Source organism: Melopsittacus undulatus, chromosome 22 (genome assembly GCF_012275295.1).
Source record: "Melopsittacus undulatus isolate bMelUnd1 chromosome 22, bMelUnd1.mat.Z, whole genome shotgun sequence".
In the NCBI taxonomy this organism is placed as follows: Eukaryota; Metazoa; Chordata; class Aves; order Psittaciformes; family Psittaculidae; genus Melopsittacus; species Melopsittacus undulatus.
This window is the reverse complement of record NC_047548.1, coordinates 466,105-489,762: the sequence shown is the minus strand read 5'-3', so window position 1 is coordinate 489,762 and position 23,658 is coordinate 466,105. Positions and strand designations below refer to the sequence as shown.

The window sequence follows — 23,658 nt, the reverse complement described above, 5'->3', positions numbered from 1 at the left end:
TGCTCACCCTTCCCCCCCCCCAGCTCCTGGCTCTGCTGGCTCTGGAGGAGGAGGCAGTTTTGGGGTACCCAGCGCCCACCCCCCTGACCCGTCTGCACCTGCACCTGCGCCGCTGCGGCCTCCACTACCGGTGGGGGGGGGCACAAATGGGGTCCTTTGGGGGGGGGGGGGGACCCCTTTATATGGGTCCCTTATGGGGGGGGCACCCCAATGTATTGGTTCTTTTGGGGGGGTAAATAAGGGGGGGGTCAGAATGAGGGGACCCTGAAATGGGGGGGTCCTGGGGGGGTCCCTCAATTTGGGGTCCTCTTTAGGTGCCCCTGGGTGCTATGGGGGGGGCACCCCAAGGGGGTGCTGGTGTCTATGGGTGGGTTTGCACCCCAATATGGGGGTCTGTGTGGGGGGTATTGGGGTCCCCCCCTGAACCCCCCCACGTGTCCCCCCCCCCAGGCCCCCCCCCCTCCCCCTGCGTGTCCTGGTCACCGCTGAGACCCTGAGTGTCACCAGCAGCAGCTCCCCTGACACCAGCACCTTCGTGTTGAGGTGAGGGGGGGGCAGAATGGGGGGGACCCGATAATGGGGGGGCCATAATGGGGGGGGACCCCAATAATGGGGGACTCCTTAATAATGGGGGTGTCCTAACAATGGGGGGTACAATCCAATAATGGGGGGCACACTTTAATAATTGGGGGCACCCCAATAATGGGGGCACCTTAATAATGTGTGGGGCACCCTAATAATGGAAGGGCACACCAATAATGGGGGAACACCTTAATAATGGGGGGCACCCCAATAACGGGGAGGGCAATACATTAATGGGGGTATGCCTTAATAATTGAGGGCACCCCAATAATGGGGGTACTCTAATAATGGGGGGCACCCCAATAAAGAGTGGGCATCCTAATAATAAGGGGGACACTCCAATAAGGGGGGGGACACCTTAGTAATGGGGGGCACCCCAATAGTGGGGGACACTTCTATAAGGGGTGGGTACAATTCAATAATGGGGGTACCCCAATAATGGGAGGGGGCTCCCCACGATGGGGGGGGATGGAGGTGATGGGGGGGTCACAGCACAGCCCCCCCAGGCTGCTGGTGGATGATGGTGCTGTGCTCCTGAGCGACCAATGGCGAGCGGCAAAGCTGGAGCTGCAGAGAGGTACCAGGAACCCCCCCCCATAGATCCCATTGACCCCTCCCCGGACCCATAGATACCATTGACACCCTCTGTGCCCCATAGATCCCATTGACCCCCCCGCCCGGACCCATAGATCCCATTGACACCCCCTGGACCCATAGATCCCATTGACACCCTCTGTGCCCAATAGATCCCATTGAACCCCCCCCTCAGACCCATAGATCCCATTGAACCCCCCCTCTCAGACCCATAGATCCCATTGACCCCCCCCGGACCCATAGATCCCATTGACCCCTCCCTGGACCCATAGATCCCATTGACCCCTGCCCGGACCCATAGATCCCATTGACCCCCCTCCCTGGACCCATAGATCCCATTGACCCCTCCCTGGACCCATAGATCCCATTGACCCCTGCCCGGACCCATAGATCCCATTGACCCCTCCCCGGACCCATAGATCCCATTGACCCCCCCCTCGGACCCATAGATCCCATTGACCCCCACTCTGTGCCCCATAGATTTTATCTGTGTCCTGGACGTTGACTTCCTGGAGCTGGTGCTGAGCTCGTGGAAGGGCAATGGGGATGGGCAGAGCCCGGTGAGTTGGGGGGCGGATGTGGGGCAGAGATGGGAGCTGTGGGGCAGCCGTGGGGCTGAGAGAGAGGTTATGGGGCAGAGTGGGAGCTGGGGGGGGGGCGCAGTGGGAGTTGCTATGGGGCAGAGACTGCTCCGTGGGGCAGAGGGGGCTGTAGGGTGCAGGGAACAAGCAGAGGGAGCTGCTATGGGGCACAGGAGGTTCAGTGGGGTTCTGGGGGGCTTTATGGGGCTCTATGGGGCTCTGTGGGGTTCTTTGGGGTTTTGTGTAGCTCTATGGGACGCTATGGAGCTCTATGGGATGCTATGGAGCTCTATGGGACGGATGGGGCACTATGGAGCTCTATGGAGCTCTATGGGGCGCTATGGGGCAGCCTGACCCTCTCCTCCAGCCTTGCCCTCGGGATGAGCTGCGCCTGGCGCCCGCCCGTCTGCGGGCCCGGACCTGCCCCGACAGTGCTGCTGCCCTGGCCCAGCTCCTGCAGCACCTCTCCAGCCCCACATCCAGCCCCACACCCTGCCCCACATCCGGCCCCACACCCGACCCCACACCAGGCCCCACAGCCATTGCCGACCCCGAGGTGAGTGAAGGGGGGACCCCCCAAGTACCCCTCACTGTGCCCCCCAAGTGGGGGTCTGAGGACCCCATTGCTGTGCCCCCCCCCAGGTCCCCCCCCACGCCTGCCCCACAGCCACCATCAACCAGCAGGACCTGACGGACGCCCTGCGTGATGCCCCACGCCTGCCCCACGGCGCCCCACAGCCCCCAGGTATGGTTGGGGGGCAGGGGGGCAGATGTGGGTCACTGGCGCTGCCATGGGGCTGACCCCCCCCGCCCCACACTCTGCACCCCATAGAGGAGGCCCTTCCACCCCCCCCACCCCCTCCGGTCTCCATGTACCTGTTCCCGGGAGAGGGGGGGCCCCGGCCCCATGGCTGCCCCATAGAGGCTGCCCCGGCCCCCCCCATGCCCCCCCCGGCCCCATTGGGGGGCAGCGGCAGCCCCGATGCTGACGGCTTCTGCATCCTGGATGCACCCCCGAGCCCTGTGAGTGGGGGGGGCAATGGGGGGTCCCAGGAGGGTAATGGGGGTGGTGGGGGGCTGTTATGGGGTGACAGTGGGGGTCAATGGGTCTCTATGGGGTGACGATGGGGATCAATGTGGGGTCGCTGTGGGGTGACAATGGGGGGTCTGTATGGGGCCAATTAAGGGTCTCTATGGGGTGACATTGGGGTTCAATGGGGGGTCTCTATGGGGTGACAAAATGGGGGTCAATGGGGGGTCTCTATGGGGTCAATGAGGGGTCTTTATGGGGCCTATTAAGGGTATCTATGGGGTGACAATGGGGGTCAATGGGGGGTCTCTATGGGGTAACAAAGGGGTCAATGGGGGGGCTCTATGGGGTGATGAGGGGGTCAATGTGGGGTATCTATGGGGACCAATGGGGGGTCTCTGTGGAGTCAATGTGGGTTCTCTATGGGGTGACGACGTGGTCACGTGTCTGACACCGGTGTCACGTGACACCCCCCCAGGCCTCGGAGGGCGCCCCCTGTCTGCGCTGGCTGCTGCCGGGGCCGCTGCGGCTGCGGGAGGGGCACTTCGGGCCCGGGGGGGGGAGCGGCGGGTGCCGGGATCGGCTCCGCCCCCCCCCGGGGCTCCCCCCACCGCGGGAACGGCTCCTGCTGCGCGACGCCAGCCTCCGATGGCAGCTCTATGGGGGGCGGGACTTCGGGGCTGGCCCCGCCCCCGCCACGCGGTGAGGACACGCCCCCTAGCGGGGAAGGGGGAGGGGCTTAGGGACAAGCCCCGCCCATGTCGGGGAAGGAGGGGGGGGAGGGGGGGCTTCTCTGTAGGCCACGCCCACTAAGAGGAAAGGGGGCGTGTCTTGTGGTGTGCGGGGCTATAGGCATAGACCATGCCCATAATAGGGAAAGGGGGCGTGGCTTAGCAGGGGGAAGGCGGGGTTACTGTGTAGGTCATGCCCCCTAACTATGAAAGGGGTTAGGTGCTGTGATGGCATAGACCACGCCCCCTAAAGGGAAGGAGGGCGTGGCTTGTGGTGGGTGGAGCTATGACATCATCCACACCCCAAAAGGAAGGGGGCGGGGCCAAGGCATTCACAGCATCCTCTAAGCGGAAAGGGGGCGGGGCTACGGCACAAAACACACCTTAAAAGGGAATGGGAGGGGCTTGACCGTAAATGGGCGGGGCTATGTCATAGACCACGCCCACTATATGGAATGAGGGGGGCTTGAATGGGGGCGAAGGACACGTGCTGCGAGTGGGCGGGGCTAAGGGACAGGGTGTGGTTCCGGGTGGAGGGGGTGGGTCTAACCCAAGCCACGCCCCCTCCTTTAGTGGGAGGGGTCGGGGGGGGGGCTAAGGCACAGGCCACGCCCCACTCCTGACTATATAAGGTGTGAGTATGGAGGAGGGGCGTGGCTTCCAGTGACCCCGCCCCTCATGCAGGCACCGCCGCGGAGGCCACGCCCCCTCTGGCCACGCCCACTGGAGGACCCGGGGGGGGCCCGGCCGCAGGCAGGAACAGCTGATGGAGCTGCACCTGGGCAAGGTGGGGGGGGGGGGGTCCAATGGGGTCCTGGGGGGCACAGAGGGGGTTAATGAGGTCGGGGGGGGGCACTGGGGCTTTGGGGGCGCTGCTATGGGGCAATGGGAGGTTCTGGGAGGGGGGGGTGATGGGGGTCAAAGAGGGGGCCCTATGGGGTTACAATGGGGGTAATGGGGGGTCTCTATGGGGTGATGATGGGGGTCAATGGGTGGTCTCTATGGGGTGATGAGGGGGTCAGTGAGGGGTCTCTATGAGGTTACAATGGGGGGGTCTCTATGGGGTGACAATGGGGTCAATGCAGAGTCTCTATGGGGTTACAATGGGGGCCAATGGGGGGCCTCTATGGAGTGATGAGGGGTCAATGGGGGGTCTATGGGGTGACAAGGGCGTCAATGAGGGGTCTCTATGGGATTACAATGGGATCAATGCTCTCATTGACCCCCCCAGGTCAGCCTCCAGCACGAGTCCTACTCCTTGGACGCAGCCGAGTCGCAGCCGTGGGTCAGCCGTGGGGCAGGCGGGGGGGCTGCGGGGGGGGGCAGCCGTGGGGCAGCCGTGGGGCCGGGGGAGCGCCCCACTGCCCGCCTGGTGCTGCTGGTGCAGGACCTGGAGCTGCGCGACCGCCTCGGGGGGGGGGACGGGGCCCCCCCCTTCCTGTGCCGGCACCCCCGGGGGGCCCCCCCCCCCGCAGCCCCCCACGGTGCGTGCACTGACCCCCAACCCCCCCACATCTCTGCCCCATAAGTGCCTCCCCCCCCCCCCCCATTTTAACGCTGCCCCCCCCCCCTTTCAGCTGTGGGTCAAGGCCCTGCGGGTGCTCCCACACCCGCCCCCCCCCGGGGGGGTCCCCGAGTGCTGCCTGAGGGTGGCTCTGGCTCCGCTGCGCCTGCACATTGACCAGGTGGGGGTCACAGGGGTGGGGGGGGGGTTATGGGGCACCCCCCAAGCCCCTCCCCCCCCCTCACCCCCCCATCCCCTCCCCCCCCCCAGGACGCCCTCCTCTTCCTCAGGGATTACGTCAGCAGCTTCATGGCACTCATGGACCCCCCTCCGGACCCCCCCCATGGTACTGCCCGGGGGCACCCATAGGTGCTGGGGGGGGTGTTGGGGTCAGCTGACCCCTCCTGACCCCCCCATCACCCCCCCCCCCCCCCTCCAGGTTCCGGGACCCCCCCAGGGCTGGAGAAGGAAGAAGCTGAACCGGAGAATCCGGTTTACTTCCGGTGTGGGAATAGGGGGAATTGGGATGTGGGATGTGGGATATAGGGTGTGGGGTATGGGATATATGGTGTGGGGCATGGGTTACGGGGTATAGGATAAGGGATATAAGGTATGGGGTATGAGTTATGGGATATGGGGGATGGGGTATGGGATATAGGATATGGAGCATAAGATTAGGGTATGGAGTATGAGATATGGAGTATGGGATGTAGAGTATAGGATATGGAGTACAGGATATGGATCATGGGATACAGGGTATGGAATATAGGGTATGGAATATGGAGTATAAGATAGGGAATATGGGATATGGGGTAGGGAATATAGGTATGGGGTGCGGGATATGGAATATGGGATATGGGGTATGGTATGGGGTATGAGATATGGAGCATAGGATATAGAGTATGGGGTACGGGATATGGTGTATGGGATATAGGGTATGCAGAATGGGATATGGTGTATGGGATATAGGTTATGGGATATGGGATATAGGATATGGGATATAGGCTATGGGGTATGGGATGTGGGTTATGGGATGTGGGTTATGGGGTGTAAATGGGTGCATGGACACCCCCCCCCATGTCCCTCTGCCCCATCCATGTCCCAGTGAGTTCCGGTTCACGGCTGAGGTTCCAGTGTTCCTGGATTACCATGGGAAGCGCGTCAGCATGGAGCAGGTGAGGGGGTCACGGGGGGGTCATGGGGGTCACGGAGGGTCACGGGGGGGCTGTCACCCCAATGCTGACCCCGTGACCCCAGGGTGCCCTCGCCGGGATCCTCATTGGCCTGGCCCAGCTCAACTGCTGCCACCTGCGGCTGCGGCGGCTCTGCCACCGGCATGGGTGAGATATGGGATATATGGGATATATAGGGGATATAGGGGAGATATATAGGGGATATATGGGATATGGGATACAGGGTACGGGATATGGGATATGGGAGATATGGGATATGGGATATATAGGATATGGGATATGGGCTATATGGGATACTGGATATGGGAGATATGGGATACATGGGAGATATGGGATACATGGGATACACGGGATACATGGGATATATGGGATACACGGGATATATGGGATATATGGGGTATATGAGATATGGGATATGGGATATATGGGATATACGGGAGATATGGGATACATGGGATATATAGGAGATATGGGATATACGGGATATATGGGATACATGGGATATATGGGATACATGGGATATATGGGATACGGGATATATGAGAGATATAGGATATATGGGATATATGGGATGTGGGATATGGGAGATATGAGATATGGGATACAGGATATGGGATACAGGGTATGGGATGTGGGATATTGGATACAGGATCTGGGATCTGGGATATGTGAATCCCTTGTCTGTCCTCAGGCTCCTGGGCCTCAGTCGGGTTCTGTCCTTCGCGGTGTCCGAGTGGCTCCGGGACATCCGGTGCCACCAACTGCCAGGGCTGCTGGGGGGGGTGGCCCCGGTGCACGCGGTGCTGCGGCTCTGTGAGTGCCCACGTGACACCCACGTGACCCCCACGTGATCCCCCCCCATCGCCCCCCGTGTCCTGGAGTGACCCTATCCCCCCTCCGTGACCCATAGTGACCCCATCCCCGCCCATCCCCCCCCGTGTCCCGGAGTGACCCCATCCCCCCCCATCTCCCCCCCCCCATGTCCTGGAGTGACCCCATCCCCCCCCACCCCCCCCGCGACCCGGAGTGACCCCATACCCCCCTGTGACCCGGAGTGACCCCATCCTCCCCCATCCCTCCCCCCCCGTGTCCCGGAGTGACCCCCACCCCCCCATACCCCCCCGTGACCCAGAGTGACCCCATCCCCCCCATCCCCCCACCGTGACCCGGACTGACCCCATCCCCCTCTCCCCCCCCAGGGCGGGCACTGCGGGAGCTGCTGCTGTTGGGGGCCCCCCCCGGGGGGGTCACTCGGGGGGTGACAGCTCTGGGGGCAGCCTCAGCCTCTGCTGCAGTGAGTGTGGGCTGCAGCCTCCTGCGGGCACTGCAGGTGAGAGGGGAACCCCCTGACCCCCCTATGGGACCCCAATACTGACCCAATACTGACCCCAACACCCCCCATGGGACCCCAATAGTGACCCTGGGACCCCAATACTGACCCCAACCCCCCCCCCCCCCATGACCCCAGTTCTGATCCTGGGACCCCAGAACTTACCCTGGACCCCCCCGGGACCCAAAGACTGACCCTGGGACCCCAAAACCACCCCCATTGCCCCAAAACTGCCCTTGGACCCCCCCAAACACCCCCTGGGAAACCCCTAAACACCCCCCATGACCCCAAAACTGACACTGGACACCCCTAAACCCCCTATGGGACCCTAAAACTGCCCCTGGAACACCAAAACTGCCCCATACCCCCCCAACCCCCTCCCCAGGAACCCAAAACTGGCTATGGACCCCCCCATGGGACCCCAAAACTGCTGCTGGACGCCCCCCCCGACAACAGAACTGCCCCTGGGCCCCCCTAAACCCCCCATGGGACCCCAAACCTACCTCTGCCCCCCCCCCTGCGACCCCTTTGGGACCCCAAAACCCACCCAGGGACCCCTAAATACCCCCCTGGGACCTTCTGGGACTCCCCCCCCAAATCCCCTGTGGGGCCCCCCCTATCTTGGGGGGGGTTTTGGGGTCAGGGTGCTCTGACCCCCCCCCCCCCCCCCAGGCGCTGGCTGAGGCCCTGTACGCACTCGTGGCCCCCCCCACCCCCCCACGGGCCCTGGAGGCCTCCCCAGAGCCTTCAGGCAACCACCAGCAGGTACCGACCAGTAGGGACCAGTATGGGCTGGGGGGGTCCCAGTGCATCCCAGTACATCCCAGTTTGGGGTCCATGGGGTCCCAGTATGGCCCAGTCTGGGGTCCATTGAATCCTATTATGGTCGGGGGGGGGTTGAGTCTCCCAGTATGACCTGAAGGGGGAGGAAACGGCTTCCAGTACATCCCAGTTTGGGGTCCATGTGACCCCATTGTGATTGGTGGGGGGGTTGGGGCTCCCGGTATGAGCTGGGGAGGGGGAAAGGGCTCCCATTACATCCCAGTTTGGGGTCCATTGGGTCCCATTATGGTCGGGGGGGCTGGGTCTCCCAGTATGACCTGGGGGGTGGGGGAAAGGGCTCCCAGTACCTCCCAGTTTGGGGTCCATTGGATCCCAGTAAGGTCAGAGGGGGACTGGGAGCTCCCAGTATGGGGTGGGGGGGGTGAGACTGGTCCCAGTACGGCCCAGTTTGGGTTCCCATTATGATGGTGGTGGGGGGGGGGGTCAGGTTTGTGTCTGTGACCCCCCTTTAACCCCTCCCCCCCTTTGTGTCTCCCCCCCCCCCCAGCCCCTCCCCCCCCGCCGCGCTCGGCCCCGCCCCCAATAAAGCGGCGCCGGAAGCGCGAGGCTCGAGTCTTGTTTGGGGGCGGGGCCTGGGGGGTGGGCGGGGCCTGTGGGTGGGAGGGGCGTGCGTGACGTCACCGCTGCGCCGCTGCTGACGTCATCAGCGCGGCGGCGGAAGCGCGAGAGCGGCGGCGGCTCCGGCGTCGGTCGGTGCCGGGGAACCGGAGGGGGGAGGGGGGGGGAGGGGCGAGACCCGGATGTGGGGAGGGGGGAGGGGCGGGGGTGGGGGTGGGGGTTCTTCTATGGGGGGGAGGGGCGGGATGGCCCCGCTGTGACCCCTGTTATGGGGGGAGGGGTGACCCCGTTGTGACCCCTGCTGGGGGGGAGGAGGAGGGGGAAGGGGGGGAGGGGCGGACACCGGATGTTGGGGGAGGGACGGGGGGGGGGTGGGGGTGGGGGTTCTTCTATGGGGGGGAGGGGCGGGATGGCCCCGCTGTGACCCCTGTTATGGGGGAGGGGTGACCCCTGTTGGGGGGAGGGAGTAGGGATGACCCCGCTGTGACCCCTGCTCTGGTTGGGGGGGGAGGGGTGACCCCATTGTGACCCCTGCTCGGGAGGGGGGAGGGATGACCCCTTCTGGGGAGAGGGGCGACCCCGCGGTGACCCCGCGGTGACCCCAGCCATGACCAGTGACCTGGACATCTTCGTGGGCAACACGACCCTGATCGATGAGGAGGTTCTGCAGCTGTGGCTCGATGGGCACTCGGGTGCGGGAGACCCCATAGCACCATATGGACCCTATAGAACCCTATAGCACCCTATAGCACCCCATTGTTCCCTATGGCGCCCTATGGAACCCCTTTGGCACCCCTATGACACCCTATTGTTCCCTATGGCTCCCCTATGGCACCCCTATGGCCCCATATAGAACCCTATGGTTCCCTATGGCACCCCTATGGCACTCTATAGAACCCTATGGTTCCCTATGGCACCAGTGTCACCTGCCCCATGGTTCCCACACATCACCCATAGCCCTGACCAGTTGTCCCATAGCCCTTGATGACCATGTCCCTGTATCCCTGTATCCTGTATCCCTGTCTCCCTATCCCTGTATCCCTGTGTCCTGTATCCCTGTCCCTGTATCCTATATCCCTGTATCCCTGTATCCTGTATCCCTGTATCCCTGTATCCTGTATCCCTGTATCCCTGTATCCCTGTATCCCCATCCCTGTATCCTGTATCCCAGCATCCCTAACCCTAACCCTGTTCCCGCAGTGTCAGAGGCAGTCGCTCGGCGCCTGCGGGGGGGGCTCCTGGACCACACGGGCTCCTCGGTTCAGGTGCGTGGGGGGGGGGGGGGGGGGCACCGGAAGGGCTGTTCCCGCACCTGCCCCCCCCCCCGTTCCCATCCAGATCCGGCATTCCAATGGGAACACAAGGGTCAGGATCTGGGTCCTGTGTTCCCATTGGGGCCCATCCCCCATCCCTGCGGCCCCATTCACACCATGGAGCCCCAGGGATGCTCCCGGTGCTGGGGGGGGGGGGGGCAGAAGGGCAGGATCGTGTCCGGGATTGAGGCTCAGCTGCTTTGGGTGCAGCTCAGAGCATACAGAGATCCATAGGATATAGACATAGGGATCTATAGGGTATAGACATACAGATCTATAGGGTATATACATACAGATATATAGGGTATATACATACAAATCTATGGGGTATAGATATACAGATCCATAGGGTATATACATAGAGATCTATAGGGTATAGACATATAGATCTATGGGGTATATACGTACAGATCTATAGGGTATATACATACAGATCCATAGGGTATATACATACAGATCTATGGGGCATATACATACAGATCCATGGGGTATATACATAGAGATCCATACAGTATATACATACAGATATATGGGGTATATACATAGGGATCCATAGGGCATATACACACAGATCCGTAGCATATACAGCAGCAATGGGTTAACACAGACCCGCTCACTGTGACCCATAGGGCACAGCTGGGGGGTCCCACCTGGGGGGGGGCCACTTGGGGGTCAGATTTGGGGGGGGTCCTATATGTGGGTCCCACTTGTGGGTCAGTTTCGGGGTCCCCACGTGTCCCCCCCCCCCACGTGTCCCCCCCCAGGTGCTGCAGAGTGACACCCGCGACCACTTCCGCACGTTCCAGATGCTGGAGCGGCTGCTCCATGCACCCCCCCGGCTGCTGCAGCAGCTGCTGTTCCAGATCCCCCCCCCGCGGCAGGCGCTGCTCGTCCAGCGGTGCGAGAGGGGCAAGGGGGCTATGGGGGACAATGGGGGGCTATAGGGCAATGGGGTTATGGGGACAGTGGGGGACAATGGGGCTCTGGGGGGCAATGGAGGCATGGGGGGCAATGGGGGGAATGGGGCAATGGAGGCATGGGGGGCAATGGGAGATAATGGGGACAAGGGGGCAATGAGGGGTAATGGGGCAATGGGGACAGTGGGGGCAATGGGGGCTATGGGTGTAATGGGGCCATGGGGGACAATGGGGGAAATAGGGGGCAATGGGGCTAATGGGGGGCTGGGGAGGGCAGTGGGGGCAATTGAGGCCAATGGGGGCTATGGAGGGGCAATGGAGGCCAGTGGGGACAATGAGGTCAATGGGGGTCAATGGGATCAATGGAGGCCAATGAGGTCAATGGGGGTCAATGGGATCAATGGAGGCCAATGGGATCAATGGGGTCAATGGATCAATGGGGGTCAATGGGGATGGGTTTGCCCATGGGAACAGGCAGTTTTGGGGGTCCCGGGGGGGGCGTTGGGAGCAGCTGTTCCCTGCTCTGGTGCCCCCCCCCCCTGTGGCTAATCCTGCTTCCCCCACCCCGCTGTTCCCGTTTCCCCCCCCCGGCTGTTTCCGGTTCCCCCCCTCGGCTGTTCCCTGTCCCCCCCCTCGGCTGTTCCCGGTTCTGGTGCCCCCCCCTTTGGCTGTTCCCATTCCCGGTTCCCCCCCCCCCCGCAGGTATTATGCCTTCGACGAGGCCCTGGCGCGGGAGCTGCTGGGTAAGAAGCTGTCCAAGGGGACCCGGAAGGACTTGGACGAGGTCAGCGCCAGGGTCGGGGTCTCCATCAAGAGCTGCCGCCGACAGGTGGGGGAGGGGCCCAAACCGGGGTCACGGGGGGGTCACGGGGGGATCACGGGGGTTACCCCCCCCTGACCTCACCTGACCCCCCCCAGGTGGGGGAGGGGCCCAAACCCGGGGTCACGGGGGGTCACGGGGGTTCCCCCCCCCTGACCTCACCTGACCCCCCCCAGGTGGGGGAGGGGCACAAACCGGGGTCACGGGGGGGTCACGGGGGTTACCCCCCCCGACCTCACCTGACCCCCCCCAGGTGGGGGAGGGGCACAAACCGGGGTCACGGGGGGGTCACGGGGGTTACCCCCCCCTGACCTCACCTGACCCCTCCCCTCCCCCCCCAGTTTGACAACTTCCGGCGGGTGTTCAAGGCAGTGGAAGAGCTTCGGGGGCCTCTGGCCGAGAACATCCAACAGCTGTTCCTGCTGCCCCCCCCGATGGCGAGGTCAGCACCCCATGGGGATGGGGGGGTGGGGGGGCTATGGGGGTAATGGGGGCTATGGGGCAATGGGGGCAATGGGGGGCAATGGAGCAATGGGGATGCTATGGGGGCTATGGGGCAATGGGGGCAATGGGGGCAATAGGGAATGGGGGTGCTATGGGAGCAATGGGGGGTAATGGGGATGCTATGGGGGCAATGGGAATGCTATGGGAGGCAATGGGGGCAATGGGGGTAATGGGGATGCTATGGGGGCAATGGGAATGCTATGGGAGGCAATGGGGGCAATGGGGGCAATGGGGCAATGGGGGCTATGGGGGTAATGGGGATGCAATGGGGGCAATGGGGATACTATGGGGGCAATGGGAATGCTATGGGAGGCAATGGGGGCAATGGGGGTAATGGGGATGCAATGGGGGCAATGGGAATGCTATGGGAGGCAATGGGGGCAATGGGGTTTCTTTGGGGACTATTGCAATTCTATAGGGGCTGTGTGGGTGCTATGGGGGCAGTGGGGATGCTATGGGGCCAATGGAGCCAGTGGGGGCAATAGGAGGGCACTGGGGGTGCAGTGAGGGCAATGTGGGTGCTGGGGGGCCATGGGGTGCTATAGGTACCATGACCCCACTGACACCCATGGGTGCTGTGACCCCATGACCCCATGTGTGCCATATCCCCATTGACACCCATGGGTGCTGTGACCCCATGGGTGCCATGACCCCACTGACCCCATGGGTACCGTGTCCCCATTGACACCCATGGGTGCCGTGACCCCTGACCCCGGTGCCGTGACCCCTGACCCCGGTGCCGCAGGGACTACGCCGCCATCGTGTTCTTCGCCTTCAGCCGGTTCGAGACTGGCAAGAGACGACTTCAGTTCCTGAGCTTCGGGGACCTGGCGGCTTGTGCACAGGAACTGATGGACAGATGGACACTGGGGGCGCTTGGTGGGGGGGGAGGGGTACAGGGTATGGGGTGTGGGGTGTGGGATATGGGATATAGGATATGGGATATGGGATATAGGATGTGGGATATAGGATATAGGATGTGGGATATAGGATATGGGATATAGGATATAGGATATGGGATATGGGATATGGGATATAGGATATGGGATATAGGATATGGGATATGGGATATAGGATATGGGATATAGGATATAGGATATGGGATATAGGATACAGGATATAGGATATGGGATATAGGATATAGGATATGGGATATGGGATATAGGATACAGGATATAGGATGTGGGATATAGGATATAGGATGTGGGATATAGGATATGGGATATAGGATATAGGATATGGGATATAGGATATAGGATGTGGGATATAGGATATGGGATATAGGATACAGGATATGGGATATAGGATATAGGATGTGGGATATAGGATATGGGATATAGGATATAGGATATGGGATATAGGATATAGGATGTGGGATATAGGATATGGGATATAGGATACAGGATATAGGATATGGGATATAGGATTCAGGATATGGGATGTGGGATATAGGATACAGGATATGGGATATGGGATACGGGATATAGGATATAGAATGTGGAATATGGGATATAGGATATGGGATATAGGGTATAGAATACAGGATGTAGGATACAGGATATAGGATATGGGCTCTGGGTCCTCCTGTGTCACCCCCATTCCCATCCCTTCAGAGCTGCTGCTCACGGGGGCTGTGGGTGACACCGGGACCCCCCCATGGGGACATCAATGGGGGGGTCACCGGCCCCATTGCTGCCCCCTGGGCTGACCTCTGACCCCTGACCCCCATCCCAGCACCGGAGGCGGCGGAGCCGGACGGGGACGTCCCCAAATCCTTCCTGCAGGACCTGAAGGAGCTGAAGGTGTTGGTGGGAGACAAGGACCTGCTGGACATGCACAAGAGGTGGGGGGGGGGGGGGGTGGTTTTGGGGTGATTTTGGGTGTTTTGGGTGATTTGGGGTGGTTTTGGGGTGATTTTAGGTGTTTTTGGGGTGGTTTCCGGTTGTTCTGGGATGGTTTTGGGGTAGTTTTGTGTGTTTTAAGGTGGTTTTGGGTTGTTTTGGGTTTCTGGGTGTTTTTGGGGTGTTCTGAGGTGTTTTTGGGTGTTTTTCTAGTGGTTTTGGAGTGGCTTTGTGTTGGTTTTGGGTTGTTCTGGGGTAGTTTTGGGTGTTTTAAGGTGTTTTGGATTGTTTCTGAGTGGTTTTGGGTGTTTTTTTGGCGGTTTTGGGTGTTTTTGGTGTAGTTTTGGGTGTTTTAAGGTGGTTTTGGGTTGTTTTGGGGGTGTTTCTGGGTGGTTTTGGCGTTGTTTTGGGTTTCTGGGTGTTTTGGGGGTGTTCTTGACGTGTTTTTGGTGTGATTCTGGGTGTTTCTGGATGTTTTTGGGTGGTTTGGGGCTTTTTTGGGGGTGTTTTGGGTGTTTTTGGGGTGTTTTTTGGGTGGTTTTCCCTGTTCTCAGGTGTTCCCCCATCCCCCCCAGTCTCGTGTGCACAGCACTGAGGGGGAAGATCTCAGTTTACAATGAGATGGAGGCGAACTTCAAGGTACCCCCCCCATGACCCCCCCCTGACCCCCACCCATGGGTGCTGGGGGGGCGGGGTCCTGTTAACCATGGGTACCCCCAACCCTTGGGTGCCCCCCCCACCCATGACCCCCCCATGGATCCCCCCCCACCCCTCTTTGCCCCTCCCCCACCTATGGGACATCCCCCCCTCCCCCACCATGGGTGCCCCCCCCACCTCTGTGACCCTTCCACCCATGGGTCCCCCCATCACCCGTGAACCCCTACATCCATGGGGACCCCCCCACCCATTAGTGCCCCCCCTTATCTATGGGACCCCCCCACCTATGAACCCATCACCCATGGTTCCCCCCCCATCATCTATGGGATACCCCCCCCGATTGCTGCCCCCCATTGGTGCCCCCCCCATGGCTGCCCCCCCATTGCTGCCTTCCCACTGTTGCCCCCCCATTAGTGCCCCCCTTTGCTGCCCCCCCCCATGGGTGCCCCCCCACTGATGCCCCCCCCATGGGTGCTCCCCATTGCTGCCCCCCCCATTGGTGCCCCCTCCATTAGTGCCCCCCCATTGCTGCCCCCCATGGGTGCCCCCCATGGGTGCCTCCCCCATTGGTTCCTCCACCATTAGTGCCCCCCCCATTGGACCCCCCCCCATTGGTGCCCCCAATTGGTTCCCCCCCCATTGCTGCCCCCCCATTGCTGCCCCCCCATTGATGCCCCCCCATTGATGCCCCCCCCCCCCAGCCTCTCTCTCGGGCTCTGGTGAACGTGGGGGCGAAGCTGACACATGCTCGGGACGTGAGGGACTTCTTTGTGGACCTGGTGGAGAAGGTGAGGGACCCCCCCCATGGGGATACCCCCCTCCCCCCTTTATGGGGACACCCCCTCCCCCCCCCCATGGGTACAGCCCCCTATGGGTGACCCCTCCCCCAGGCTGGGGCTGGGCTGGGTTTGGGGGTCCCCGGGTGGTTGGGGGGGGGGCACAGGTTTTGGGGGGGTCTTTGGGGGTCTCTGGGGTTTGGGGGGGTCAAGGGGGGGGTCGAGATGGTTTTGGGGGTGTTTTAAGGTGTTTTGGAGTGTTTCGGGGTTGTTAGGGTGTTTTGGTGTATCAGATGTTTTCGGTGGTTTTGGGGGTGTTTTAAGGGTGTTTCTGGGGTGTTCTGCTGTGGTTTTGGGATGTTTTGGATGCTTTTGGGGTGTTTTTGGGTGTCTTTGGGTGTTATTGGATGTTTTGGGGATTTTTTCGGATGTTTTGGGTGTGTTTTGGTGTTTTAAGGGTGTTTTTGAGGTGTTTTGGGGTTCTTTTTATATTTTTTGGGCTGTTTTCGGCTGGTTTTTGGCTGGTTTTGGGGTGGTTTTGGCTGTTTCAGGGTGGTTTTGGCTGTTTTCGGCTGGTTTTGGGGGTGTTTTTGGCTGTTTTCGGTGTGTTCAGGTGTGTTCAGGTGTGTTCAGGTGTGTTCAGGTGTTGGTCCCGCAGGTGATCGAGCCCTGCCGTGCGGACAAATGGACCCCTGGTGACCTGCGCCTGTTCCTGACCCAATACACAGCAACCCCACGGGCGCTGCCGGGATTCCGGTGAGCGCCCCCCCCCCCCCGACCCCCCATGACCCCCCCCCGACCCCCCCCCCCCCCCCACCCCCAAACTGACCCCCCCATCCCCCCCAGGCACCAGGCTCTATGGGAGCGGTACATGGCTGCCATCAGCGCCTGCCTCCTGCGCATGTACCACGACTGAACCCCCAAACCGGGGGGGGACACCCCAAATCCCAGCGTATGGGAATGGGGGGTCCCGGAGCTGCACCCCCCCCCCCCATTCAGGACATGGACACCCCCAAATCCTCGTATGGCAATCGAGCTCCCCCCCCACCACCTCCAATCTGGGGGTCCCCCCCCCCCGAGACCCCCATATGTGGGGGGGGACCCCATAATTGTAATGGGAATAAAGCGCTATTGAACATTAAACGGGTTTTAATGGGGATCATAACTGGCCAATGGGGGAGAAGGGGCGGGGCTTGATGGGGGCGTGTCATGGAGGATAGGGGCGTGGTTTATGGGGGAGAGGGCGGAGCTTTGGGGTGGTATCGAACCAATGAGATTAAAGGGGCGTGGCTTGGGGGAGGGGCATGGAGCCTTATGTAGTGAAGGGGGCGTGGCTTATCTAGAAGGGGGCGTGGTTTAGGCGGGTCCTACCACCGCTCAGCGGGGGGAGGGGGGGGTCGGAGCGGAGCGGGGTGAGTGGGACCATAATGGGGGGGAGGGGGCGGTTTAAAGGGGGGGGGGAGGGGGGGTTGGGACCTCAGTGCCCCCCCCCTTAACCCCTCCCCCTCCGTGGGAACTTCCCGGTGCCGTTTTCGCCCCTCCCCCCCCATCCCGTTCATCCGGGGCCACGTTGGCTCCAAATAACGGAGCCGTTGGGGCCCCCCCCGCCCCTCCCCCATCTTGGGACCCCCCCCAACCCATCCCCCCCACAGGGACCACCCCTCCCCCCCCAAACGCCCCGAATGGGGCGTTTGGGGGGGGAGGGGGGGTCCCTGTGGGTCCAATGTATCCGGATAAGCGGACCCCCCCACCATGTCTCTCATTTGGGAGGGGGGGGGTGCTTTAAGCATCATGTGACCATCCCCCCCCCCTTTAGGACCATGGGGCTCTTCCTCTTCCTCCTCCTCCTCGCTCCCTTCGGTGCCCCTGTCCCGGATGCGGAGGAGCCCGAGGAATACACGGTAATGGGGGGGGGGGGGCACATTATAAATGGGGGGGGTCCCCCTTTATGACCCCCCCACCTCATAAGCTTTCCTTCCCCCCCCAACCCATAGGAATGCACGGACGGTTACGAATGGGACCCCGAGACTGAGCATTGCAAAGGTGGGGGAGACCTTTAAGGAGGGGGGGGAATTAGGGGGCCCTAAAGGGGGTTTGGGGGGTACTGAGTACCTTGGGTTATAATGGGGGGGATAGGGACGAGTTTGGGGTTCCCCTTTGGGGGGGGTGGGTTGGGGGCTGGGGTTCTATAGGGGTGTTGGTGTCTATAGGGAGGTGTTAAGGTCCAGTAGGGGGGATGTTGGGGGTCTCCATGGGGATATTGGGGTCCCATAGGGGCTTTTAAGGGTCCTAAAGGGGGTGTTGGGGTCCCATAGGAGATGTTGGGGGCCCCCATGGGGATATTGGGGTCCCATAGGGGCTTTTAGGGTCCCATAGAGGTTAATGGGGTCCCATAGGGGGTGCTGGGGTCCCATAGGGGTTAATGGGGTCACATAGGGGGCGCTGGGGTCCCATAGGTGATATTGGGGTCCCATAGGGATTAATGGGGGTCCCACAGGTGTTAATGGTGTCCCATAGGTGTTAATGGGGTCCCATAGGTGTTAATGGGGTCCCATAGGTGTTAATGGGGTCCCATAGGGGTTAATGTGGGTCCCATAGGGGTTAATGTGGGTCCCATAGGGGTTAATGGTGTCCCATAGGTGTTAATGGAGTCCCATAGGTGTTAATGGGATCCCATAGAGGTTAATGGGGTCCCATAGGGGTTAATGTGGGTCCCATAGGGGTTAATGGGGTCCCATAGGTGTTAATGGGGTCCCATAGTTGTTAATGGGGTCCCATAGGTGTTAATGGGGTCCCATAGTTGTTAACGGGGTCCCCTCTCTGGTGCCCCCCAGACATCGATGAGTGCTCCCTGGGGCCGCCCCCCCCCTGCCGCGGGGCCATGAAGTGCCTGAACCACTTCGGGGGTTACCTGTGTCTGCCGCGCTCCGCTGACGTCATCGGCCCCGCCCCCTTGGCCCCGCCCCCTCCTCGTCCGGCTCCGCCCCCTCCGCGCCCGGCCCCGCCCCTCCCCGACCGCGGGTTCTGCCCGCCCGGGTTCAGCCCCGCCCCCGACGGCACGTGCCAAGGTCAGGGGGCGGGGCTAGAGGCAAAGGGGCGGGGGCTGATCGCGGAAGGGGGCGGGGCTAAAGGCAAAGGGGCGGGGCCGGATCCTGAATTGGGGGTGGGGCTAAGGCGCGGGGGGCGGGGGCAACAGGTTGTGGACGGGGCTAAAGACAAAGGGGCGGGGCCGGATCGCTGTAGGGGGCGGGGCTTATGCTCTGGTGGGGGCGGAGTAAGCCATAGATGGGCGTGGACAACGGGATGGGGGCGGGGCTAAAGGCAAAGGGGCGGGGCCGAAACGCTGAATCGGGGGCGGGGCTAAGGCGCTGGGGGGTGGGGGGAGTAAGCCATAGATGGGCGGGGACAATGGGCTGGGGGCGGGGCTAAAGTGAGGGGCGGGGCTTGGGGGCTCCTGGGTGCACTTATGGGGGGGCTCAGCAATGGGGATGGGGGGTGGGGGGGGGGGTCTCTATTGGGGTGTTGGGGGGGGGTGAACGGTGCCTTATATGCCCCCCCCATAGATGTGGACGAGTGCTCGGGGCCCCCCCCCTGCCGGCCCAGCCAGGACTGCATCAACCTCCCGGGGGGGTTCGAGTGCCGCTGCCCCCCCGGGTACCGGCACCAGCGCACGGAGTGCGTCGGTCAGTGGGGGGGGTATGGGATGGTTATGGGATGCACTGGCTGCCATGGGGTGGTTATGGGGTGCCATGGGATTCTAACCCATGGGACGCTCTATGGGGCTCTATGGGATTCTTTATGGGATTCTTTATGGGATGCTCTATGGGATGCTCTGGGATGCTCTATGGGACACTCTATGGGGCTCTATGGGATGCTCTATGGGATACTCTATGGGACGCTCTGTGCGACGCTCTATGGGACGCTCTATGGGATTCTCTATGGGATGCTCTGTGGGGCTCTATGGGATGTTCTATGGGAAGCAATATGGGATGCTCCATGGGATGCTCTATGGGATGCACTATGGGATGCTATATATCCCCCATGTCCCCCGGTGCAGACGAGGACGAGTGCCGGTTCCGCTGGTGCCAGCACAGTTGTGCCAACTCCCCTGGAGCCTTTTCCTGCCGCTGCCATCCCGGGTTCCGCCTGGGCCCCGACGGCCGCTCCTGCCTCGGTGCGGACACCCCCATGCCCCTCCCCCACCCTGAACCGGATTGGGGACACCCATGGTGATGGGGGGGGGGGAGGGGCAGATGTGACTGTGGGGGAGGGGCAGATGTGGGGGAGGGGCAGATGTGACGGTGGGGGAGGGGCGGATGTGATGGTGGGGGAGGGGCAGAGGTGACTGTGGGGGAGGGGCAAAGGTGACGGTGGGGGAGGGGCAGATGCAGTGGGGGAGGGGCCGATGCGACAGTGGGGGAAGGGTGGATGTGACGGTGGGGGAGGGGCAGAGGTGACTGTGGGGGAGGGGCAGATGTGAGGGTGGGGGGGGGCAGAGGTGGGGGAGGGGCAGGTGTGATGGTGGGGGTGGGGCTGATGTTAAGGTGGGGGAGGGGCAGATGTGACAATGGGGGTGGGGCTGATGTTAAGGTAGGGGAGGGGCAGATGTGACGGTGGGGGAGGGGCAGATGTGATGGTGGGGGAGGGGCAGATTTGACAGTGGGGGAGGGGCAGAGATGACTGTGGGGGAGGGGCCAATGTGATGCTGGGGGGGGAGGGGCAGAGGTGGGGGAGGGGCAGTTTTGACCCCTCCCCCCCCCAGATGTGGACGAGTGCTCCATGGGTGCCCGTTGCTCCCAGCGCTGCCTCAACACCTTCGGCTCCTTCCGGTGCCGCTGCCGGAGCGGGTTCCTGCTGCAACCGGATGGGGCCGGATGTGAGGGTAGGCACCACCCCCTGTCACAAGACACGCCCCCTCCCGTAGGACACGCCCCCACCATAAGCCATGCCCCATGCAATAAGGCATGTCTCCTTACATAAGCCACGCCCCCTCCCGTTGGACACGCCCCCCTGCCGCAAGTCACGCCCTGTGTCATAGGCCACGCCCCAAACAGACCGTGCACCAATCACAAGGCCACTGCCCCTCACCAAGACATAGCCCCGCCCATCGTTCCCACCCCAGCATCAGAGGCCCAGGATAGGCCACGCCCCTTTGAATTGGCCCCGCCCCTTCTGTACAGCCCCGCCCACACCCTCATAGCCCCGCCCATACCCTCATAGCCCCACCCACACCCTCATAGCCCCTCCCACACCCTCATAGCCCCTCCCACACCCTCATAGCCCCTCCCACACTCTCATAGCCCCTCCCACACCCTTATAGCCCCTCCCACACCCTCATAGCCCCTCCCACACTCTCATAGCCCCGCCCACACCCTCATAGCCCCTCCCACACCCTCATAGCCCCTCCCACACTCTCATAGCCCCTCCCACACCCTCATAGCCCCTCCCACACCCTTATAGCCCCTCCCACACCCTTATAGCCCCGCCCACATCCCCATAGCCCCCACCCAAGGCTTCTATGGGGTGAACGATGGGGGGAGGGGAAGGGGCGGGGCCTGTGTGCACTGAGGGCTCCGTGTGTCCCCCCCCCTCCTTTGCTGTGGGTCTGCCCCACCTCGATGTGGGTCCTGCTATGGGGCAGACGTGGACGAGTGCGCGGGGGGGGCCGGACTGTGCCAGCACCGCTGCCAGAACAGCCCCGGGGCCTTCACCTGCCTCTGCCCCCCCGGCTATGGGGTGGATGGGGTGACCTGCGTGGGTATGTGTGGGGCGCTGTGGGGCAGAGGGGGGATATAGGGGTCTATGGGGGAGTCTATGGGGCAGGTGGGGGTCTGAGGGGGTCTATGGGGCAGTTGTGGGGCATGGGAATGGTCTATGTGGTATCTATGGGGCAGTTCAGGGTCTATGGTGGGGGACAATGGGGCAGTTGGGTTTCTATGGCAGGACAATGGGGCAGTTGGATTTCTATGGGTGGATCAATGGGGCAGCTGGGGGTCTATGGGTGGATCTATGGGGAAGTTGGGTTTCTATGGGTGGATCAATGGGGCAGTTGGGGGTTTCTATGGAGGAATCCATGGGTCACAGCCCCACATCTCCCCCCAGACGTGGACGAGTGCTCCGAGGGCACCCATGGGTGCTCGGGGGCCCAGAGCTGCATCAACACCTTTGGGGGGCATCGCTGCGTCCCCCGCGAGCTCTGCCCTGCCCCATATGTGCCCCATCCCAGCACCCCCCGGTATGGACCTGACCCCACTATGTGTGGGGAGAAGGAGCCTATGGGGCACTGCAGGGGCTATGGGGCAGTTGGGGGTCTATGGGGGGTCTATAGGGCACTGGGGGGGGCTATGGGGGGTCTATAGGGCACTGTGGGGGTCTATGGGGGCGTCTATAGGGCACTGGGGGGGCTATGGGGGGTCTATAGCGCACTGTGGGGGGTCTATGGGGGGTCTATAGGGCACTGGGGGGGGCTATGGGGTAATGGAAGTGTCTGTGGGGCAGTTGGGGGTCTATGGGGGGGTCTATAGGGCACTGTGGGGGGTCTATGGGGGGGTCTATAGGGCACTGCGGGGGCTATGGGGTAATGGAAGTGTCTGTGGGGCAGTTGGGGGTCTATGGGGGTCTATAGTGCACTGGGGGGGGGGGCTACGGCGCATGCGCGGTGCCCATACATAGGGTGGGTGACCCCATTGCCGGTGCGGGGGGGGCCGGACTGAGGCTCTGCTGCCCCCTGCAGGACGTGCGTGTGCCCCGGGGGGCTCCGCGCATGCGCCCCCCGCCCGCGATGGTTCCTCCCTCGGTTCTTGGCCCTCCCCAACGTCCCCGACCCCCCCCGCGGCCTGTTCCAGATCCAGCGGCCCCCGGGGAGCCCACAGCGACTGCGCCTGCGCGGGGGACCCCCGGGAGCCTTCCGCCTGCGGGTACCTGGGGGGCTATGGGGGGGGCAGCAAGGGGGCAGGTTGGGGGGTTTAAAGGGGCAGTGGGGCTGCTATGGGGCAGCTATGGGGCAGCTATGGGGCAGTTATTGGGCAGCAATGGGGCAGTTATTGGGCAGCTATGGAGCAGCTATGGGGCAGCTATCATCGAGCTGCTATAGGGCAGCTATGGGGCAGTTATTGTGCAGGTATGGGGCAGTTATCATTGGGCAGCTATGGGGCAGAAATCATAGTGCTACTATAGGGCAGCTATAGGGTTGCTATAGGGCAGCTTTGAGCCAGTGATGGGCAGCAATGGGGTGCCTATGGCATTGCTATCGGGCAACAATAGGGTGCCTATGGCATTGCTATGGGGCAGCAATGGGGTGTCTATGGTGTTGCTATGGGACAGCAATGGGGTGTCTATGGCATTGCTATGGGGTGGCAATGGGGTTTCTACAGCATTGCTATGGGACAGCAATGGGGTGTCTATGGTGTTCCTAAGGGGCATCAATGGCGTGCCTATGGCATTGCTATGGGGCAACAATGGGTTGCCTATGGCATTGCTATGGGGCAGCTATGGGGTGTCTATGTCATTGCTATGGGGCAGCAGTGGGGCCGCCCTGACCCCGCCCCTTGCCCCCAGGACCTGTCCAATCAGAGCGCGCTCCTGGAGCTGACCCGCCCCCTCCCGGGGCCTCTGCACGTGGTGCTGGACGTGGAGCTGCTGCCCCCCCACGGGGCCCCGCCCCCTCCGGAGGCCCCGCCCCCCACAGAGACCACGCCCATCCTCGAGGCCCCGCCCCCTCCCGGCCCCGCCCTGGCGCTGCTCCGGCTCCACCTGTCCCTGGGGGAGCACCCGTTCTAAGCCCCGCCCCCTCGGAGCCCCGCCCCCCCTCCGAAGCCCCGCCCCCTCCCAGCCCCACCCCCACCGAAGCCCCGCCCCCACCGATGGGGGGAGGGGCGAGAAGAA

The 23,658-nt window shown here is 62.3% G+C and overlaps 3 protein-coding genes across 3 annotated transcripts; all 3 read left to right on the top strand.

The window, feature by feature from the left end:
• Positions 1–1,050: 1,050 nt before the first annotated feature.
• LOC117437477 (autophagy-related protein 2 homolog A-like) lies at positions 1,051–8,460 on the top strand. Its single transcript, XM_034071848.1, has 13 exons — positions 1,051–1,159; positions 1,657–1,736; positions 2,400–2,507; positions 3,266–3,489; positions 4,906–5,002; positions 5,096–5,203; positions 5,293–5,368; positions 5,462–5,525; positions 6,128–6,197; positions 6,280–6,362; positions 6,907–7,028; positions 7,415–7,545; positions 8,218–8,460. Exons 1-13 carry the CDS (start codon positions 1,051–1,053, stop codon positions 8,458–8,460), a joined length of 1,515 nt encoding a protein of 504 aa, XP_033927739.1.
• Positions 8,461–9,022: 562 nt separating this feature from the next.
• Positions 9,023–16,917, top strand: FIBP (FGF1 intracellular binding protein). The gene is made up of 12 exons (XM_034071797.1): positions 9,023–9,077; positions 9,552–9,638; positions 10,147–10,211; positions 11,024–11,157; positions 11,879–12,005; positions 12,338–12,438; positions 13,246–13,379; positions 14,235–14,343; positions 14,917–14,980; positions 15,700–15,786; positions 16,433–16,530; positions 16,621–16,917. Exons 2-12 carry the CDS (start codon positions 9,554–9,556, stop codon positions 16,688–16,690), a joined length of 1,074 nt encoding a protein of 357 aa, XP_033927688.1. The 5' UTR covers positions 9,023–9,077; positions 9,552–9,553; the 3' UTR covers positions 16,691–16,917.
• Positions 16,918–17,133: 216 nt separating this feature from the next.
• LOC117437476 (EGF-containing fibulin-like extracellular matrix protein 2) lies at positions 17,134–23,553 on the top strand. Its single transcript, XM_034071847.1, has 12 exons — positions 17,134–17,186; positions 17,591–17,675; positions 17,769–17,817; positions 18,609–18,746; positions 18,780–18,842; positions 19,338–19,457; positions 19,832–19,948; positions 20,537–20,656; positions 21,416–21,532; positions 21,877–22,009; positions 22,508–22,691; positions 23,332–23,553. The coding sequence occupies exons 2-12, from the start codon at positions 17,595–17,597 to the stop codon at positions 23,551–23,553; spliced, it is 1,344 nt and encodes a 447-aa protein (XP_033927738.1). The 5' UTR covers positions 17,134–17,186; positions 17,591–17,594.
• Positions 23,554–23,658: the final 105 nt, after the last annotated feature.

Bases quoted from the DNA above. Each gene is read 5' to 3' on its own strand.
- LOC117437477 (XM_034071848.1), top strand. From the start codon at position 1,051: ATGGAGGTGATGGGGGGGTCACAGCACAGCCCCCCCAGGCTGCTGGTG. The intron at 5,204-5,292 runs GTGGGGGTCACA...CCCCCCCCCCAG, and splicing joins TGCGCCTGCACATTGACCAG to GACGCCCTCCTCTTCCTCAG. The intron at 6,198-6,279 runs GTGAGGGGGTCA...CCGTGACCCCAG, and splicing joins AGCGCGTCAGCATGGAGCAG to GGTGCCCTCGCCGGGATCCT.
- FIBP (XM_034071797.1), top strand. From the start codon at position 9,554: ATGACCAGTGACCTGGACATCTTCGTGGGCAACACGACCCTGATCGAT. The intron at 12,006-12,337 runs GTGGGGGAGGGG...CTCCCCCCCCAG, and splicing joins TCAAGAGCTGCCGCCGACAG to TTTGACAACTTCCGGCGGGT. The intron at 12,439-13,245 runs GTCAGCACCCCA...CCGGTGCCGCAG, and splicing joins CTGCCCCCCCCGATGGCGAG to GGACTACGCCGCCATCGTGT.
- LOC117437476 (XM_034071847.1), top strand. From the start codon at position 17,595: ATGGGGCTCTTCCTCTTCCTCCTCCTCCTCGCTCCCTTCGGTGCCCCT. The intron at 21,533-21,876 runs GTATGTGTGGGG...ATCTCCCCCCAG, and splicing joins GGATGGGGTGACCTGCGTGG to ACGTGGACGAGTGCTCCGAG. The intron at 22,692-23,331 runs GTACCTGGGGGG...CCTTGCCCCCAG, and splicing joins CGGGAGCCTTCCGCCTGCGG to GACCTGTCCAATCAGAGCGC.